Genomic DNA, 22,227 nt, shown 5'->3' with positions numbered 1-22,227 from the left:
CTCAATACTTCACTCACTCAATCCCTTACTCACTCAATCCCTCACTCACTCAATACCTCACTCACTCACTCATTCAATCCCTCAATCAATCAATCTCTCACTCACTCACTCAATACCTCACTTAATCAATACCTCACTTAATCAATACCTCACTCACTCAATCCCTCACTCACTCACTCAATACCTCATTCACTCAATCAATACCTCACTAACTCAATCAACACCTCAGTCAATCAATACCTCACTCACTCAATCCCTCACTCACTCACTCAATACCTCATTCACTCAATCAATACCTCACTAACTCAATCAACACCTCAGTCAATCAATACCCCACTCACTCAATACCTCACTCACTCAATCAATACCTCACTAACTCAATCAACACCTCACTCAATCAATACCTCACTCACTCAATACCTCACTCAATCAATACCTCACTAACTCAATCAATACCTCACTCAATCAATACCTCACTCACTCAATACCTCACTTAATCAATACCTCACTTAATCAATACCTCACTTAATCAATACGTCACTCACTCAATGCCTCACTCATTCACTCACTCAATACCTCACTTAATCAACACCTCACTCAATCAATACCTCACTCAATCAATACCTCAATCACTCAATACCTCACTCACTTACTCACTCAATCCCTCACTCAATCAATCTCTCACTCACTCACTCAATACCTCACTTAATCAATAACTCACTCACTCAATACCTCACTCAATCAATACCTCACTCACTCAATACCTCACTCACTCAAAACCTCACTTAATCAATAACTCACTCACTCAATACCTCACTCAATCAATACCTCACTCACTCAATACCTCACTCACTCAAAACCTCACTTAATCAATAACTCACTCACTCAATACCTCACTCACTCAAAACCTCACTTAATCAATACCTCACTCACTCAATCAATACCTCACTCAATCCCTCACTCACTCAATACTTCACTCACTCAATCCCTTACTCACTCAATCCCTCACTCACTCAATACCTCACTCACTCACTCATTCAATCCCTCAATCAATCAATCTCTCACTCACTCACTCAATACCTCACTTAATCAATACCTCACTTAATCAATACCTCACTCACTCAATCCCTCACTCACTCACTCAATACCTCATTCACTCAATCAATACCTCACTAACTCAATCAACACCTCAGTCAATCAATACCTCACTCACTCAATCCCTCACTCACTCACTCAATACCTCATTCACTCAATCAATACCTCACTAACTCAATCAACACCTCAGTCAATCAATACCCCACTCACTCAATACCTCACTCACTCAATCAATACCTCACTAACTCAATCAACACCTCACTCAATCAATACCTCACTCACTCAATACCTCACTCAATCAATACCTCACTAACTCAATCAATACCTCACTCAATCAATACCTCACTCACTCAATACCTCACTTAATCAATACCTCACTTAATCAATACCTCACTTAATCAATACCTCACTCACTCACTCAATCCCTTACTCATTCACTCAACAACTACCTCATTCAATCAATCCCGTATTCACTCACTCAATCAATACCTCACTCAATCCCTCACTCACTCATTCAATCACTACTTCACTCAATCAATCACTCACTCACTCACTCACTCACTCAATCTCTTACTAAACCCTTTACTCACTCACTCAACCACTACCTCTTTCAAGAAATCCCTCATTCACTGACTCAATGCCTCAGTCAATCCTTCACTCTTTTACTCAATTACTACCTCACTCAATCCCTTTCCCCTTTACTTGTTAGGTGTGGGCTAGAGGGGTATAAATCTGCACAGCTCACAGCTGAAACTGTGTTCTCTTTATTTTTGGGATGAGTATGGGAGATGCTGATGAGGTGAGGTGGTGATCATTCCGTAACCTCACCTTACTAACGTCCCTGATGCTCTTCTCACTGCATGCAGTTAAATCCTCACAGCAGTTCTCCGAAGCCTTATTTTTTATAGTGGTCTCTTTAAGAGGCCACAGTACAGCGGCACGGCCCAGGAGGGCGTGGATTAGCGCTCTGACATATCCACAATATGAACTAATTACTGAGGGATTATTAAAGCTGCATTTCCGAACACGAGCGGTCATTATGCACGAGCAGTGGCGAGCTGCAGGTGAGCAGGCAGGGTGGTGCTGCAGCTGAAGACGTGCTGTCCTTAAAGGCAAATATCAGGCCAACCTTTTCCTCAGTCATTAAAAGGCCTGGGGAAAGTGGCCTGTTTAAACAGAGCTGACGTGCCTTCATAAAAAGTAATCCTCTAATAAAGATAAACCTTAAATCAATACGTCCCCACGGCTCTGTCACTGGGGAAGCTGGGACTCCTGTCTGAGTGCCCGCACTGTTAGCCCCCGCACTGCTCGCGGATGCTGTGCGCTATGAGGCTGGAGCTGCTTGCTGTTCACTGACTGAAGCTCTGCCAATGAATGTGAAGCTCTTGTAGCTGATGATGCTGATCAGTTATCAGTTATGGCATCAAGTAAATAAAAAGGCCTTGAGTGATGAAACTGCTAGACATCCTGTAGTTTTGATGCAGATCTTGATTTATTGGGAGTATGCTACAACAAATGTGAAATATACAGACAGAAAAAAACAGATATGGGCTGTAAATGACCCCAGCACTGAGCTGTAGAGCTGTGGAACACTGTTCTCTTGTACTTTTGGGATAAAAAGCCCTATCTGGATGGGATTAGTTTCTCAGGGGGTCCTGGGGTAATTTTCCCTTTGATTTAATTCCTCTGAGAAAATTACAGGCTGAATTATCTACTGTTTTTTTTTTTTGCTGAACTCTGTGGTCCTCCGGTAATTTTATTCCCGTCCAGACTGACATCTGAGTTTTGTCTCCTCGCGTTTAATAAAATGCAAAAAAAAAAAGCTATTTATCCACTGCCACGCACCGTAATTACACTTCAGACACTTCGCATATCCACGGAGATCCATGTAAAACCCAACAGCGAGTGGAAATGGAGGAGCTACTGAACGTGATGTCATGTGACCAAGAACACAAAAAAAAACCTCGCTGGTTCTCCTGTTTTTACAATTGTAGTCCGGATGCAAGAGTTTTAACACTGAGTAAAAATGTGAAATATTTTTCACAGACGTCCCCCTGAAAAACTAATCCCATCCAAATAGGGCTTGAGTTAGGGAGTTATGGATGAGATGGGGTTGTTATTATTAGGGGTAGGACAATATATATTGGGAACACAATATATTGTATCGTATTGTTTTGTTTATATCATATTGTGTTGATACATGGTATCAAATTTTTATATTTTTATTAAAACAGACTCTTTAAACTCCCAAAGACTCGCCCCTAATTTGATATACTTAAGTTACCACTTCAGTTTTTTGCTATTTATAGGTATATGTTTAAGTAAAATGAACATCGCTGTTTTATTCTATAAACTACCGACATAATTTCTCCCTAATTCCGAATGAAAATATTGTCATTTAGAGCATTTATTTGCAGAAAATGAGAAATGGCTGAAATAACAAATAAAGATGCAGAGCTTTCAGACCTCAAATAATGCAAAGAAAACACGTTCATATTTAGAAAGTTCAGAAATCTATATTTGGTGGAATAACCCTGATTTTTAACCACAGTTCTCATGCATCTTGGCATGCTCTCCTCCACCAGTTATACACACTGCTTTTGGATAACTTTATACCTTTACTCCTGGTGCAAAAATTCAAGCAGTTCAGCTTGGTTTGATGTCTTGTGATCTTCCTCTTGATTTTATTCCAGAGGTTTTCAATTTGGTAAAATCAAAGAAACTCGTCATTTTAAAGTGGTCTCATTTTTGTATTAAATTAGGTGGAGTGTTAAGAGGTTAATATAATCAGTTACTCTGTCAGTTTAAGCTGGCCTGTGTTTACAGGATAATATTTACAGTGTGTGGGTATGGGAACACACCTGGCGATCTTGTCAGTACAGGACATGGTGACGAGCCGTTCCCCCTGCAGGACTCCGTCCCACGTCTGCACAGGAACTCTGCTCCTGACCGGCAGGGTCCCCTCCCCAGACTCGATCTTGGTGCGCAGGTGGCTGTGGAACTTCTTCACCAGGTGTCTGCTGCTGTGCACTGAGACTGCAACAAAAACACAGCCTGAGCATCATCCACAGACACAGGCTTTTACACACAGAGGTGTTCAAGTGCACAGGTGAGCAAGGATACTACCTCAAAACTACTGCAACAATACAAAGAAAAACACTATTAATCTTTTCTTATGTTATTTCAAATCTTTCCCCATTTTTCTCTCAGTTTAGCTAGGCCAATTGTAGCACCTCATTGAACAGCTACTTAGCTGTATATCCCACATCACTGATGATGCCAAAACACAAGGAGGGTAAAGATTAGCATCTGATTCAGCATTGCCGAGTAGCATCACAGTGAACTCGGAGGAAAGCGCAGCGACTCAGTTCAGATACATCAGCTCACAGACGCCTTGTGCTTATCGGCATCACCCTAGGAGTGATGAGGGAAAAGAGTACCATCTACCCACCGAGAGAGGCAAGCGGCATGATCGGGATTTGAACCAGTGATGTCCCAACCATAGTGGCAGCGTTTTAGGCCGCTGTGTCACCACAATATTTGGCATCTCTGTGGTGCTGCTTATAAGAGGTGTGGACCTGTTTTTCTCTGTAAAGCTGCTTTGTGATAACTTTTGTTGTAAAAAGCGCTATAGAAATAAAATTGAATTGAATTGATAGATAGATAGATAGATAGATAGATAGATAGATAGATAGATAGATAGATAGATAGATAGATAGATTTCCTTATCTGCTGGAACTGCAATGGCCAATGTCATGTGTCAGGAATCAACCAATCCCATCTCTCTCTCCTGTTCGTCATCCCCTGAATTCTAACTTGTTTTTAGCTGCTACTCATTTACTGCAGTATATAAACCTGTCTGTTGGTTATGTCTGTTGAAAAGTATTTTCCCTGTTTTTCAGCGATATACTGAGCGTTTCATTTCTGTTTGTCTGTTTTCCACGTATGGCCCGTTTTTATTACGTTTTTGCCTCCCCTTGTCTGTAGCCATGATCTCCGCTGCTTATGGCTAATGATGTTTTGGCTTATTGTCTTTCTGATTTTGACACGCGCTTGTTCTACAACTCTTTTAGCCTCATTTAGTTTCACGTCGGTAGCATTACAACAAACTTTTTACTGGTACTGTATATCACATTTACATGGTCTGAAACTTTTATAACATTACTTCCTCTTTATAGTTTTTAAGCAGGTGCTAATTTGATCCGTCTCAGACAGAATTTTTTTTGTGAAAGTAACTTCCTCCAAGTCTTCCTCTTCAGTTCACTCTGAGCTTTCGCGTCTCTTCCACTTTCTGGTGGCGGTTATTATTACAGTTATTTGCATTGCGTGTACGGAAACGTATTTGAGGGGGAAAAGCGTCCAGGATTTGGAAGCCATTCTTTGGCCTGCATGTGCAGATAAACACATTTGGATCTAACAAGGCCAAGGAAAATGGCAATAATCAGACGCAGCTCTCCCAAAGCTTCTTAAAGATTCATTTCCCTGCCTGGCTCTGTTGCCATGGCTGTGTGGCTGCAGACAGACCAGCGCTAAGCTCGGAGTCGCTCTCTCTGAAGTCTGGGCGAGATGCGGGAGGCGAAAGGTATTACGCAGGCCCAGAGCATAAGCCATTTTGCTAATCTATAAAAGCTGACTGATGAACACTTAAATGCTTTAATGACCAAGCGAGAGAAGTTCAAAGCTTTCCTCAGAGACACTTTCTCCCTGCCTTCTCCACTCTGATGATTAAGTTGCCACAGACAGCCTTCTCCCTCATAAAAGGCCCGAGCCATCAACACAGAAACGCACAGGAAATACAGTGGCTAAACCCACTGATCTGGCTTAAAAGTGAAGGGTGATGAATGTACACGCGCAATTATTTGATGGAAATCTGTCATAAAGATAACATTTATCACACTTAAAAATCCGTCTGAGGAAAAGAAAGAGAAGAAGAGCCCGACATCCGAATAAATATCCATCTCTCTTTATCTGCTGAGCATTAAAATGTCAGCCGAGAAGGCCCTGGATGGGACACGACATAAAAAAAAAGGGGAAGCGAAGCGAGCCGTCTGACAGTCAGCGACAAAAGCCTGGCAGACGCTTTCAAAAAACTCCAAATGGAAAAAGGAAAAAGACGATCCCTTAAAAAATAAAAAAAATGAATAGAGGCATACGTGGGAAAGACAGTGAGTGCGTGTGTGAGAGACAGAGAAAATGACAAACAGAGAAAGAGACAAGAAACAGAGGAAAAGGCAGGAAAATGAAACAACAGACAAAAACAGCGACGGACAGAACCGGAGATAGACAGAAATTGTGTATAAGATCAAGTGAGTGAGAAAGCCTGTGTGAGGTAAAAGTGTGTTTCTCACAGCGATGCGGAGAATTCATAACATATGTCCCGTATTACATATCGTTGCTGTCCAATAAAAAAAAAAAAATGTATACCACATATTTTGAAATTCTCCTAAATCAACTGAAATACACTTGTTCTTTTTTTTACATTGACTTCCATTAAAAGTCATGAAGGTTTTATCTATATACTGTAAAGTTGCTGTTTTGGAGATACATGTTTTTTTATTGGGCAGTGACGATACATTACATATATATATACAGTACCAGCCAAAAGTTATTTTCCTTTATTTCTTTATTTAATTTATTTTCTACATTGTAGATTTGATATTAAAGACATCCAAACAATTAAGGGACACATGTTAAATTACGTAGCAAACAGAAAAAAAATTAGAAGTGTGTGTCCTCCACCTGAACAATCCCCTGATCTAAACCTGATGAACTGAGATGGTGATTTGAGGTGATTTAATTGGGATGAGCTGGAGTTTCACAGCGTGAAAGAAGAGCAGCAACTATTGTTCAGCACCTCCAAGAACTCCTTCCTTCAAGATGCTGAGAAAACTATTCCAGGTGACTCTACCTCATGAAGACACTGAGATTAAAATACCAAAAGTGTGCAGATCTGTCCTCAAAGATAAATGTGATACTTAGAAGAATCTAAAGTATAAAACATATTCTGGTTTGTTTAATAAGAAACAGTGAAGGAGTAGGTGCTCCAATAATCACCCCTGATCTATACAGTATGTTAGGAGACAACACATTATGATATAGCGTGGTACAATCAGTGTGTGTGTGTGTTTGTGTGTGTGTATGTGTGAGAATCTTACAGTCGTTGGTGAGTTCGTATGGTGAGTTGATGCGAGCGTCTCCGCAGGGTGAGGTGCTGATGAACATGTGGAAGAGGATGTTCTCTCTCAGTCTGAAGCTGGAGCGATGCTGGATGAAGATGGAGCGCTGCTGATCGTCCGGTCTCTTACTGCAGAAAGAGAGAAAGAGAGAGAGACAGAGAGAGAGAGGAAGAGAGAGAGAGACACAGAGGAAGAGAGAGAGAGAGAGAGAGAGAGAGAGAGAGAGAGAGGGGAAGAGACAGAGAGAGAGAGAGAGAGACAGAGAGAGGAAGAGAAAGAGAGAGACAGAGGAAGAGAGAGAGAGAGAGAGAGAGAAAGAGAGAAAGAGAGAGGAAGAGAGAGAGACACAGAGGAAGACAGAGCGAGAGAGAGACAGAGAGAGAGACAGAGATACAGAGAGAAAGAGAGAGAAAGAGAGAGAGAGAGAGATAGAGGGAGAGGATGGTAAGGGGTCTGCTGTCTAAAATGTTTAGCACACATTCTCCTGTAATAATGAATCAAAGACAGCGGTGAAAAATGCTGGCCTGGCTGGAACCAAGGCAAAGTCCATCACTGTCATCACACACACACACACACACACACACACACACACACACACACGCACGCACACACAGGGGAGTTGTGGCTTTTTAACTCAGATAATGTGGAGCTCTGCAGCGAGAGGACAGCAGAACACAGAGCAAAGCCCTACTGTACTGCCCCACTTTCACACACACACACACACACACACACACACACACACATACACACGCACACACACACTGATGAACAGAATTAATGTTACACACACACACACACACACACTGACATCTAACAAAGAGCAGCATGCACAAGGCTAGGGTCAGGAAGTAGCTCACACACACAAACAAACACAAATATCTTACTAAACATTTCTTAACCTCATTCTGCATTGCTCTACATCGCTCTACCTCACTCTGCCTCAATCTACCTTGCTTCACCTCACTCTGCCTCGATCTACTTGACTCTACCATGCTCTACCATGCTCTACCTCACCCCACCTCACTCTACCCTGCTCTATCTCGCTCCACCTCACTCTACCCTGTTCTGCCTCATTCTATTCTGCTCTACCTCACGCTGCCTCAATCTACCTCACTCTACCCTGCTCTATCTCGCTTCATCTCACTCTACCCTGCTCTGCCTCACTCTACCCTGCTCTACCTCACGCTGCCTCAATCTACCTCACTCTACCCTGCTCTATCTCGCTCCACCTCACTCTACTCTGCTCTATTTCATTCTATTCTGCTCTACCTCACGCTGCCTCAATCTACCTCACTCTACCCTGCTCTATCTCGCTTCATCTCACTCTACCCTGCTCTGCCTCACTCTACCCTGCTCTACCTCACGCTGCCTCAATCTACCTCACTCTACCCTGCTCTATCTCGCTCCACCTCACTCTACCCTGCTCTGCCTCACTCTACCCTGCTCTACCTCACCCCATCTCACTCTACCCTGCTCTATCTCATTCTATTCAGCTCTATCTCACTCTACCCTGCTCTACCTCACGCTGCCTCAATCTACCTCACTCTACCCTGCTCTATCTCGCTCCACCTCACTCTACTCTGCTCTATTTCATTCTATTCTGCTCTACCTCACGCTGCCTCAATCTACCTCACTCTACCCTGCTCTATCTCGCTTCATCTCACTCTACCCTGCTCTGCCTCACTCTACCCTGCTCTACCTCACGCTGCCTCAATCTACCTCACTCTACCCTGCTCTATCTCGCTCCACCTCACTCTACCCTGCTCTGCCTCACTCTACCCTGCTCTACCTCACCCCATCTCACTCTACCCTGCTCTATCTCATTCTATTCAGCTCTATCTCACTCTACCCTGCTCTACCTCAACCCATCTCACTCTACCCTGTTCTGCCTCATTCCATTCTGCTCTACCTCACGCTGCCTCGCTCCACCTCACTCTACCCTGCTCTATCTTACTCTATCAAACTCTACCTCACTCTACCCTGCTCTATCTCACTCTATCACACTATACCTCACTCTACCCTGCTGTACCTGCCTCACTTTACCTCACTCCATCTCACTCTGCCTCAATCTACCTTGCTCTGTCTCCCTCTATCCACTGTATCTTGCTCTACCTCACGCTACCCTGCCATGCCTCGCTCTACATCCAGGGGTTAAAGGGGTTGGTGGACGAGAACTAATATTGCAATAGCGCTAAAAATATGATCAACTGATCAAAGTACTAATAAATGCTCAATAATAAAGTTTCTATCTATATATTCATTTAATTTAATTACAAATTTCATTAATATTTATTTGTTAAATTCATAATAAGATACTGGTTGTATTATTGGTACTTCCAATGTTAAGGGTCAGTGTTGGTGAATATGGTGGGGGTGGGCGTGGTCAGTTTTGTCAGTCTGCACTGTGGGAGAAGTTACTGAAGGACACTTTGATAGGCAGTAATTTGTCCATTTAGTGTCATGATGCCATTTGTGGCATTTTGTCTAAAATCTATCAATCTGATCAGAGCGGCAGACTCCATTCCCACTTCTGCTCACACAGATACAGCGCAGCAGGTCAGAGGTCAGACCTGCATATGCAAATCTGACATTAAAGGAGAAGGTTTCACTCAGTCTGCGTCTGGAAGGACAGTCAAGATTATGATGCACTGAAATCTCAGAGACAGGACGTGGCCGAAGATGACACTTAAATGACACAAACAAATATTAAATACTGAATATTAAATATTAAATATTGAATACTGATTAATTATTACGTTCTGTTTTTTGCAACCTTAAATAATATTATATCAAAATATGACTTTAATATGAGTGAAATGGTTGTAAAAGTTATCACTGAGGACCTGGACAGATCTTAGGCCATATTTAAGCACTTTTTCATAATTTCAAAGTTTTTAAATTATTAAATTAATCAATAAATAATAACAATATTACGTATACATACATAAGCATATTATTTATTATGTAATTATATAGGGACTGTTCTTCAAATTAAAGGTACATATTCTAAAAACAACAAACAAAAAGCAAGCCAACAAATAATTAATAAATAATACAAGGAAATATGGCATAATAGTGCAGCTAACAATAGGGCCAAGACCAGATATATGTCTGAATAAGAGACATTTCTACAGAATGTCAGTATAGGACATCACTAACTTATTATCACTAACGACAGGCTTGTAGGTGGATGATCCAGAAGAAGCACTTTACCCAGACTGCACTTTAAAATGTAAAAAAACAAAGCTTTATTTATGCGAAATTATTTAATTACACTTAATAATCTGAAACGTAATATTAAAAAAAAAAATGTTTATCTAAGCTGTGCAGCAGCTGTCACTTACTCATACAGTGAATTATATTATAATAATATACCTGCAGGAATGACTGGAAGACGTCCAGATGTGTGTGACGTACCTGAGATGGAGCTCCAGGTGAGAGTAGAGGAAGCGCAGTAGAGCTCGTCTGGTCGTGACCTCTGCGTGACAATCGTTAACCACCAGGCCCTGGTCACTCATGTACTCTCCGTTAATGCACTTAGTGCCCGTCGACAACGCCACCACTTCCGCCTGTCTCACATCCAGCCCTGAACACAAAACACAGAGAGGAAGAGACAACAATGAGTAAAAGACAAGGCATTACAGGTGCTTGTTACTAGTGGCCCAGGTGTTGCACCTCCACGCCTCAGGAGGTCGCTCTCACCCCAGTTTTAGTTTTTGTCACCTGTTTCTTTTGAATTAATTAGCTTTGTATAAATAGAGGTCACAGCTGGACTCTGGTTCGATGTCTTATCTGGTTTACTCTTGCATTTCGAAGCATTTTTCTATTACTTCCTTACCTAGTTTTCTTACTTCTACTCTCGTTTTTGACTCTGGTTTTGGAAAAATTATTTCTTGCCTCCGAGTTTTTGACTTGTCGTCAAATAAACCTGTGTTTGAATTCTCCTCTGTGATTTTGTGTCACAGTGATATTTACTGTGCATTAAATGGTCATTTTCGGTCTTGAGAAGTGAAATTACAATGCAAATCAAGCTTTGAGGGCTCGCTCACAAAAACTGTAAACATGCATTTCTGGACAAGCTGAAAGATATAGAGTAATTTTAAAGTACATTTTTTTTTACAATTATGCCTTGGGTATAATATGTAGCATTACACTGTAATTGAGAAGCTTCACCAAAGTTCAATAGTGCATAATGCAGTAGTAGTGTACACTACTAGCTCAGAGTGGGAATAACAGTTATATTATATCAGTCTGTGGAGCATTAGCCTGATTCTGAGGATGCTATTTTAAGGTAAAATTGCGACATAATGTTGTTTTAATATAAAGTGAAACCAAAAACTTCACTATTCACAATTTTTCTGTTATTTTTTCAGTGTCTTCTTTCAAGGACATCAGTGTGGTCACCAGTGTCTTTCCAGCATACTGTGGATTCAGTGCATACTGCCATTCTTGTCCCCCAATTTTACAAACTGCAGCAACGCAAAACTCACAACTCCGGCACAAACACAGCTCCCACCTGCTCCAGTCCAGCTCACACAGCAGGCTTGAATACGGACTTTGTGGGACTTTTTTTTTTTTGAAAGAAAGAAACTGGCTGGCAGGCTCAGCATGTACACGCCTGGAAAAATAAAAGGGAGAAAAAAAAATCTCTCCATCGCTTAAAAAATTCAGGGTTCACTGGCTTCCAGAGACCTGCAGGCTATGAGGCAACATATGAGCTTTTATCAGCCCAAGCCCAGACAGTATTGCGAGCTGTGGCACGGCCGGCCAGCAATAACAATAATAAAAGCTAATATTGAGGCGGGGTTAAAGGCGTAGCCTCTGAAATCCATTCTGCCACCTTTTACTCCCCGCTAAGACTGAGGTGGACGGTGGGAGGGGGCGAGGGGTAAAGGGGAAAGAGGGATGGAGAGGGGTGAAGGCAGGGGGCGTGGAGAGAAAGTGATAGAGGGATATATACAGAGTTATCAGAGTTCAGACGTCTGATTAGAGCTGCCAAATGGAAACTGGGAAGAGGAATGATTGTTAAAGAAACACTATGTAGCAATTTTACCTTAAAATAGCTTCAGAATCACGTTGATGCTCTACTGATAGTAACAGAAAGAATGGAATCTGTATCTATGGAACTTTTGGTCAGAATGCTGTTTCACTACCCTATAAAATTCTGGTTCTATATCCTTTAGCTTGTCAACAAATGCATGTGTACAGCTGTCCATGACGGTTAATTGTGTGATTTATACACTGCCTGGTCAAAAACATGTCAGAACCAAAAAAAAAGCTTCTGCAATGTCACAAGATTTATTTAAATCCAGTGTTGCATTAGTTTTTCACCAAGATCTTGCAGCAGTGTTGATGATGGTAGAGTCTGACCTCTGCACAAAGTCTTTTCCAACACATCCCAAAGATTCTGGACTCTGTGGCGAACAATCCACGTGTGAAAATGATGATCTCATGCTTTTTCACAATTTCAGCCCCATGAATCCTCTTTCTGTCCACACCACAAGATCTGACACCACTTTCCGTTCATAAGGAACATCTCATACCACTTAATTCACAACGCAAGATCTTAGACCACTTTCTGTTCACAACACAAGATCTGACATCATTTTCTGTTCATAAGGAACATCTCATACCACTTTGAATTCACAACGCAAGATCTTAGACCACTTTCTGTTCACACCACAAGATCTGACATCATTTTCTGTTCATAAGGAATATCTCATACCACTTTTAATTCACAACACTAGATCTCAGACCATTTTCTATTTTCACCACAAGATCTCAGACTTATTTCTATTGACACCAAAGGATCTCAGACCACTTTCTGTTCACAACACAAGATCTCAGAGGGTTGAGAAAGATCTAAAGGGATTTCCACATATAGTACCAAACCCATTTCAGTTAAAGTGAGCCTGAAAGTAAATCAGCTGCAAATGTGCATTTTTTGCATCTATATTTTAGGCAAACTTTCAAGATGACAAAGTTCTTTTTCTGGAGTTTTTAGGGTCAAACATTGGTGGTTCTTTTTTATTCATAAAATAAAACTGTGAGAATTGTTGGCCAGCCTCAAGGATCTGCACAAAAAAAAAAAAAATGCAAAGTGTAATGCAGAAATCAAATCAAAAGGAACCATGGGTCCAAGTGTGAAAACGCCCCAAGGCCACTTTCTGTTCCCACAACAAGATCTCAGACCACTTTCTGTTCACACCACTTTCAACTCTTTATAAAACTCAGATTCCATATTTGGAGCACTGGGTGGTTTTATTAAAGTTCATCCTACAACAGTTCTGACTTTTTGAGCTTAGAGCGGTCCCTCACATTTGGTTGACGTGATCACATATGCAAAAGAAAGCACGACTCAGTAGAACAGATAGAATAGAGCTCGCATTCTCTGTACTGTGCAGTGTAGTGTGAGTCCACAGTGTGGGAAGAAAAAAAAGAGAAATAAAAAAACAGCAGAGTATGATCCCTGAATGAGACTCAGGTAGAGCATGAATCAATAAATGAATTAAATAACTGCTGAAAACAAATCTCAGGGAATGAATAAGTATCTGCGGGCGGAGAAAAGGGGCCTAGCACAAAGCCAATGCAATGAGTAATGTTCCTTTTTTTTCTCTCTCTCTCACAACACACACACACACTCTCAGCTATAATACCACCATACGATCCATCATAGAACGCCTGTGTTTCTAAAGCCCCAAAATGGTCCCAGGAAGCCGTGCCAGGCTCTATCTCACCTCCTCTCTCTCTGAAGATTAATACCAGCTCGCACATCCTGTCCACCTGATACTCCAGCAGCCCTGGTCCAGTACTTATTCTACCTACACTGAGGGCAGGAATCCAGTACATCTAGGAAACCTGTGAAATCTCAATACTGTGTGAGTAGAACTGCTTTGTTGCTGACCAAATTAGTACTGTGCAAATAGTTCAAATTAATTTGGTTAATTCTAAATATTGTTTTAAAGCAATTGTCAAACATTTATTTATTAATTTTTTTCCCCAATTTTCAGCTCTATATTCCTTATAACTAGTGATGCTCCAAGACCAGGAGGGTAAAGACTAGCACAACTCTTTTTCAACTGCCAAGTAGCATCACAGCGCACTCGGTGGAAAGCGCAGCGACTCGGTTCCAATACATCAGCTCACAGACGCAGCCTTGTGCTGATCGACATCACCCTTTGGAGTGATGAGGAGAAAGAAAGGAAAGAGCGCCATCTACCCACCCAAAAAGAGCAAGGTCAATTGTGCTCTCTCATATTTCTTACAATACTCAACTACATTGTTTTTGACTTCATTTGTGGCCACATATACATACATTAAAATAAAGATAAATTTAATAACTTCAAAGTTTAAGCTGTTCCCAAGAAGAAGCTAACTTCTGTATCGTCTAGTTTCTGACACTTACCATCAGTGTGTAGTGATTCCCCCCAGGCTACCTTAGGTAAACTTGTGGATCATAGTTTACAGTTTATTATAATTAAGTCTGGCCTCTTTGTTGTAGGCTGTAAGAGCAAACATATTTTCTTAAGATACAGTTCACTGTATAGCATTTTATTTCCCTATTTAATTCTCTATGGGTATTTAATCTGTATTTTACTTAAAGTAGCAGTTAGTATTATTTTCTTTCTAAACTGAAAGCAAAAGCATTTCTGAGTGGACCATCCCTGCTAAGCCTAATATATTCATTCTAGAAACTGGGGTTTCTGGTTGCTTTTTGCGGGAGTTCTTCTTCTGGCCACGTCACACATCTTTACGTACTTACGTCACACGTACAGCCTCTAAAAGAGGATCCAGCTCAGTTTTACTGAACACGAGCAGCTGGTGGAGCAACGGAGACTTCAGAAGGGGAAACTTAGAGCTCATAGTAAAAACAAAGAAACGAAGGAGTGAAGTTTCTGACTGTGCACTCTCTCTCTCTCTCTCTCTCTCTCTCTCTGACTAAACATAACCTGGAATTGGATTCTCCGCTCTGAAAGGAATCACACCTGCCCAGTTTAAAATGCCTTAAACCTTACAAAAAAACTTATGGACATCAGCTTTATTGACATCTAAACACTAAATTAAATTAACTTAAAATTTAGGCATAACTTACTAATGCTTACTAAGGGTCTTTTAAGTGCAATCAATGAATGCAATCAAATCCTCACAGCAATGCTTAAAGTCTATTATAAAGCCTTCCATGGATGGTAAAAGCAGTTGTCTCAACAAAAGTAAAAGTAGCAATGAATGAGAATGTGCTCCAACACATTTGTCTATACAGCGTATCCCAATTCTCATCTCCGTAACATTATTTCACATTATTATTTAATGTTCTGAGAGTTATTCTGAGAATAAAACAGCCACATTCTCCTCTCTCACCCCTCGCTGTTCCTCTCTGCGATGGTTCAGATCAGTGTGCTGCTGAGGGGGGAAGCAGTGCTCGCTAATTTCCCTCTGTATCAGCATGAAATTGTTGTATATGTTCCTCTCTCTCGCTGGGTGTTGAAGTAGTCGGGGGGCCTGCAGGCTCTCCTGCTTTCAGAAGTGAAATCATTATCAGGATCTTTAAGAGCGAGCGTTACTCCAGTCACGCCGACACAAAGCGAGCGCTTCCGGCGCGCCAACACCCGCGCCGGGCCCCCCGTTTTATCTGGAGCGGGGGTCACCCCACAAAGCACGCGAGCGTGAGCCGGAGACACAGTGTGTAAAGGAACAAAGTCACGCCATCAAAGAGGAGAGTAGAGGAATCGCGGCGTGTGAACTCCGCTTGTGCTGCCTGCCGGAGTAAACAACACGGTAAACAGGGTTTATCTCCGCTCACCAGACATGTGAGCGCACTCTCAAACTCAAAGCCAGACTCACATTGTGACGGAAATTGAACTTAATTGTGCAATTTCCAGGAATTACGGACCCGCTGTCCATTATTGAAGCTGAGATGAAGCGTTTATTTCGTTTTTTTTCACCGCTCTATTATAACCGCTGTAACCGAGTAGTCTGGTGAAGCTGTAACAGATCACATATTAATCACACACTGACTGAAACCTACTGATACATCTGCTCAACCACTCGACAGCTGGATACAGCATTGCATTTTCTGTAGATTCTGTAGCAGATAAATAAAGGCAATCTAGCCTCAACACATTAATTAACATGCCTAATATCTGCTTATCTGTAACTGTTGCATTGCAATATGGTTTAAATGTAATTACTCTTACACGATTGCATTATTAATTGTATATATAATTTTTGTATCCGCTCATATGCAAAATTACAGTTCGAGTGGGAATTAGATGGTCTAAAAGCTGGTCTTTGATGGTCTAAGTGATTGAAATATATTGTACTGTGTTAAGTAATGTGTTTAACCAGCTCTTGACCAGCTCTTGACCAGCTTAGTGTATGGTATGATGGTACTTGTCATGATGGTCGACCAGCTTGGTGATGTTGACTGGCTAACCAGTTCTCAACCAGTATAGTAAATGTTTCATTTGATTTGATTGAGTTGTAGTTTTAATTGTTAAAGCTGGTAAACCAGCTTCGTCATGTTGGTTATGCTGGTTAATAGAGGTGTGATGAGACACTTATCTTACAAGACGAGACGAGACATGATGAAATAAAAAAAAAAAAAAAAAAAAATATATATATATATATATATATATTTTTTTTTTAAATATATGAGTAAAAATATTTTATTTCATTGAAACTCACAAAATGCATTTAAGTTGTAAATGTTGCATTAAAAATGAGGCGTATCCTCAATGTATTACTGAGTTAAAGTAAAGATTGATTAATTGATAGCATATGGTGTGTGTATTTGTCTACAATGTTTCTGATTCTCTTGCCTTCATTTTAGAGGACAGTGGATAAAACAAACAGCAAACTAACATCAAGAGAAGATTAAAATGTTGGGGTCAAACAAAAAGCATGACAGAGAACAAAGGAACAAGTGGAGTATACATACAAACTGGGAAAAAGGGAACACCTGGGGAAGGAAATGAGGGGGCAGAGTAACAAACTAGATACAAGGGACACTAATGACTGGGTGGTGCTAGGGTGGAGAAAAGATAGAAGTGAAACAGAGCCATGTGCTAGTGAGCACATGACAAGGAAAACCAGACTAAAGAGCAGGACAGGAACAGAAAAAACACAAGACATATGTCATCTAAGGTGTGACACTTAGGTCTCAGCCTAGGTTTAATCATTAAATAACCAATAACCAACAACCAATCAAGCCAAACTCATAAAAAATGTTATTTTAAGGTTGTTTTCTAGGGAAAATACTGTAACATCTACTGGCAAAAGCCTGTAAAAAAACAGCATGATCTTAGCTTCACACAGGCTCTTCATAAAACAACAAATTCACATGAAAAACTCGCTGTTGGCTCTGGATGTCAGTATTTTAACATTTCTATTTTATGCACTTTTTTTCCTCTACTAATCTGCTCTGAATTGAATCTGCATCTCCTGCTCTCTCTCCCTTTCTCTCTCCCTCTCTCTCGCGCGCTGCTATCTACTTTTCAGTGGCAGAAACAGACAAAAAGAGGCTATTTATGAAAATCCATGAATTTGCATGAAACCTGTTTTCTTGGTGAGTTAAATGAAAGGCAAAGGTCATTGCGAGTGAAGTCATTTACATCCCATTAAGCTAAAAGAGGCTCATGAGTTGATCCTTCATAAGCTGCCGCCGCTGCTGCGTTACTAAACGTTTGAAAATGAAATGAGGGCCACATCTCGCTGATGATCACTAGCATTAGCAATTTGTGATTAACAGCAATTTCCAGCAGAATCAAAAATAGAGCCAACATTTCAGATAATTTCATTATTTTTCCACATAATTGGTGACTCACAGAATATCAGCGCAACACAACACAGTCCTTGTCCAGATCTCGTGATTATGGATTTTATGCAACAGGTTATATAAAAAAGTGGTTCTAAAAGCCTCCAGGAGATGCTAATTTTGGATGATGCGTGATTATATCAGAATTATAGTATATTATATTGGATGCCAAGACTTGATCAATATTTTAAACTGATTGCTGATGTATTTACTGTATGCCGGTAAGGGGCAAAGCGACACTGGCTGCATTACTCAAATTGGCCAACACTGCAACTTTTGATTTAAGCTTCTTTTTCTTTTTTTATTATTTGCAATTGATATATTTTTTTATTTAAACTGTTCATTTTAAAAGTGCAATAGATATAATTTTATTTAAACTGTTAATTTTAAAATTGCAATTGATATATTTTTAATTTAAACTGTTCATTTTAAAATTGCAATAGATATATTTTTAATTTAAACTGTTAATTAAAAAAATTGCAATGGATATATTTTTATTTAAATTGTTATTTTTTTAATTGCAATTGATATATATTTTTATTTAAACTGTTAATTTTAAAATTGCAATTGCTATATTTTTTTGTTAAACTGTTAATTTTAAAATTGCAATTGCTATATTGTTTATTTAAACTGTTAGTTTTAAAATTACAATAGATATATTTTTTATTTAAACTGTTGATTTTAAAATTGCAATAGATATATTTTTTATTTAAACTGTTAATTATAAAAGAGGCTAGTTAGCTATAAAAATGTGAAAAGAAAAAAAATTAAAATCAAATTTTTCATGAGAAACCTTTGAAAGCTAAATGCTTTAAAAGCTAAAATGTAAGGCAAACACATTTTATATTTGTTTCTAAAGTTATACTGGGTTGTCTAGTCTCTCTGGCATATGTTTCTGATATATATTTATAAATGTGTACATTGGCATCTGCCCAAAATTCCCACATCAGTCCATCTCTAGTCTGGACCAGAGGACCTGTTTAAAAACTGCCTCTCTCAAGATCAATAAAGAATAAGACCAAACTAAAGGTAAAGAAATGGTTTGCATTGTAATACCAGGAAAAGTGGATTTCTATAGAAACCATTAATATGATGATTCTTTAAAGTGATTGTAGATGATTAAATATATTAATAATAAAATAATTCAGATTATGAAGGAACACATAAGGAATCATGTAATAACTTAAAAGTGTTAAACAAACCAAAATAATATTGTGAAGCATTTGGGTGCTCTTATCTGGGGTGCTGTTAACTTGCAGTCAGGGGTGGTCCTGATGAGTGCCAGTTTCATCATACCGTTTTTGATGGTCTTTGCAGTGACTGAATTTGAGGATACTTTCAAATTTCTTGACAATTTTCGGATCGACTGACCTTCATTTCTTTTCTTTATTTAGTTGAGTACTTGTTTCTTCTCATAATCTGGATTAGAACATTACTCAAATAGAGCTAATGACTGTATACCTGTAACTCTACCTCTTCACAACCTTATAACTGACACTCTCAAACACACACATTTTTGAATAGTAATTAATCACAATTCAACTCTTGTTCAGAACAGCTGTTAACTGAAAGCCCTTCCAGGTGACTTTACCTCATAAAGCTGACTGAGAAAATGCATTAATGTGCAAAGCTGTCCTCTAAGGAAGAGGTGCTACTTTTGAAGAATGTAAAATATAAAACATATTCTGTTTTCTGTGAATCTGTGAATTCTGTGAAAGTGCCCTAAATGTTCTGTCAGCATTTCATGAAGAATGAATCAATAGAAATGCTTCAAAATGATTTATAATTAATCAAATATGAATGTCATCTCTATAAGACTCTATAACCACATTCATAACATATAATGCATTCATAAGGCATTATAAACATGGCTATAAATATTTATAAAAATGCATAACCCATTATAGCCATGTTTATTAAGCATTATAACTTGTGATCATAATACATTATAAGCTGTGTTTAAAATATATATGTTAAAATAGTATATAGCTATCGTTAATAATCTAGTCCCACAATGAAAGTCTGGCACTTTACTTAGAGCGCACAAAGACCTGTTATAATACATTATAATTGACAATAACTAATATTATATTCACGACAAGAATACTTTATGAGTGGTTATCATTGAGGGTGTGTTTGAAAGTTGGAAGCTGTTTTAGTCATGATACAGTCTCTAAACTGGGACTGAGTTTCTTGGTATCGATGTATATCATGTTATAATCACAGCTATTAATGCATTATAATCACAGTTCATGATGCATAATAAACATGGCTATGATGAATTATACATTTTTATAAATATGTATAGCCATGTTTATAATGCCTTATGAATGCATTATAATGTGTTATGAGTATGTTTATAGAGTCTTATAGAGATGACATTCATAGAAAGTGTTACCAAAAATTGTTCCAAAGTCTGAAAAGTAAAGATATTCAGTGTTCTACATCCTGCTTATACACTAAAAAAAACTAAGATTATTCAACCCTTCTAAGTTATAAAAATCCCTTTAATGCAAAAAAAGAAGCATTTATTTGTCACTTTTTAATAGAGTTGCCATCCAGCACTTCTTTCTTTATTTTTGCTGTTTGTGAGTTTTGTCAGTTTCCTCTGAGAATCACGATGCTGCAATATTACCAGAAGTCAATTTCATTCCTAGAGCTCAATTTCTCTTCTTTCAGTATTGCACTTTGAGAAGAGAAAAAAAAAACATATTCTACGCTCAATCAACTCTCAAATCGTTTACGCTTTAAAAGTTCCTGAACACCAGATGTTGTTTTTAATATCTCCTCCCTCTCGCAGCAATAACTGTTTTCATATCTGTCCGTCTGACTGACTGAACCTTAACAGAGCCGTGCGTATTGCCGGCGCGGTCGGATGCTCTGCAGCCGGCTCCTCTACAGCCGGCTCCTCTCGCCGATCTTCATCTGGGCATCTGAAGTTCAAAAAAGTGAATATCTGAGCAGCAGCGGCGGCGCGCTAGCTTTAAATAAGATTATTCACAGCATCTGATTCAAGGTGGCGACTGTTTGCTTTCGTCTTTGCTGGATGAAACGGGCCAATAAGGGGCCGGTGGGCTGCAGCCTGACCCCGGTTAGGGCTCCCTCTGAGGGGCCGAGATTGATCCACATTAATATTCCACTGGCGCCCGTACATGTCTAAAACATCCAATAGATGTTCAGAGAGCGGCGAACAGAGCCCCTAGTGTTTCTGTCAAGTTTGCGCGTCTCTGCTAGCCTGCGCCTGCGTCTGGATCTTTGAAGATAACAGCCTTCTTAATAAACAAGCCTCACAATTACTCCGAGATAGGCACATGCACACAGAGAGAGAGAGAGAGAGAGAGAGAGAGAGAGAAACAGAGAGAGAGAGAGAGAGAGAGAGAGAGAGAGAGAGAGAGAGAGAGCTAGCTGGGATTAGGCCACATCTCACTGAAGTCTAAATTGATGAGCTGTGGTCCTCAAAGGAGAATCATGATAGTGATCCTGCAGTAACCTCCCAACACACACACACACAAACTCAAAGACACACACACTCAGAGCAGATAAAACCGCCTGATGTAAAGAGAAATATAAATGTCACAGTCATGCCACTGCTAAGCAACACCAGTAGAGAGCTGTCACACTCACTGGAGCTCTGGAGTTCATCACATCACACCAGCACTAGCTGCAGCTTTCCCACTTTACCATTCACCACATTTCATTTACAAAAGAATAAATAAATAAATACAAATCACAGCTATTTCTCCCCATTTCTCCTTCAGTAATCTCATCTCCTAATGATGTTTCTGCATTTCATCTTAATACCCACTGAAACATCTAACAATTTTTCTATAAAAAAATGAATGAAACGCGACTCAGACTTGGAGTCTTGCAGTACTGGATCATCATCAGCTGTTAGCGTGTGGTAAGAGTGTATTAAAAAAATGACTGTAGTGAACTCTGGGTTCTGTCATACACACTGTACAAGGAGAGTCGGGATGCTCATTGCTATCTTACACCCCGTCAACAGTCTTTTTTTTTACATGTGCTTCCAGCTAACTCGCACAAGGCGTATTTTTTGTGTTGTCACTACTATTACGAATACTACTTATATTATATCTATTATTACTATTACTACCACCACTTTTTAGTAACACTATGTTCGCA

At 39.7% G+C, this 22,227-nt stretch overlaps 1 protein-coding gene across 1 annotated transcript in view; it reads right to left on the bottom strand.

Annotated features, from left to right (window-relative positions):
• The window catches only part of adarb2 (adenosine deaminase RNA specific B2 (inactive)), a 323,936-nt gene that overhangs the window by 25,298 nt on the left and 276,411 nt on the right, over window positions 1–22,227 (bottom strand). The window contains exons 5-7 of the mRNA XM_022673388.2: window positions 10,689–10,857; window positions 7,251–7,399; window positions 3,957–4,131 (exon numbers count right to left, since the gene is read on the bottom strand). Of these exons, the coding sequence (XP_022529109.1) occupies window positions 3,957–4,131; window positions 7,251–7,399; window positions 10,689–10,857 (493 nt within the window). The remainder of the gene's footprint in view (window positions 1–3,956; window positions 4,132–7,250; window positions 7,400–10,688; window positions 10,858–22,227) is intronic.

Source organism: Astyanax mexicanus, chromosome 6, assembly GCF_023375975.1.
Source record: "Astyanax mexicanus isolate ESR-SI-001 chromosome 6, AstMex3_surface, whole genome shotgun sequence".
NCBI lineage: Eukaryota > Metazoa > Chordata > Actinopteri > Characiformes > Acestrorhamphidae > Astyanax > Astyanax mexicanus.
This window is presented reverse-complemented; position numbering and strand designations above follow the sequence as displayed.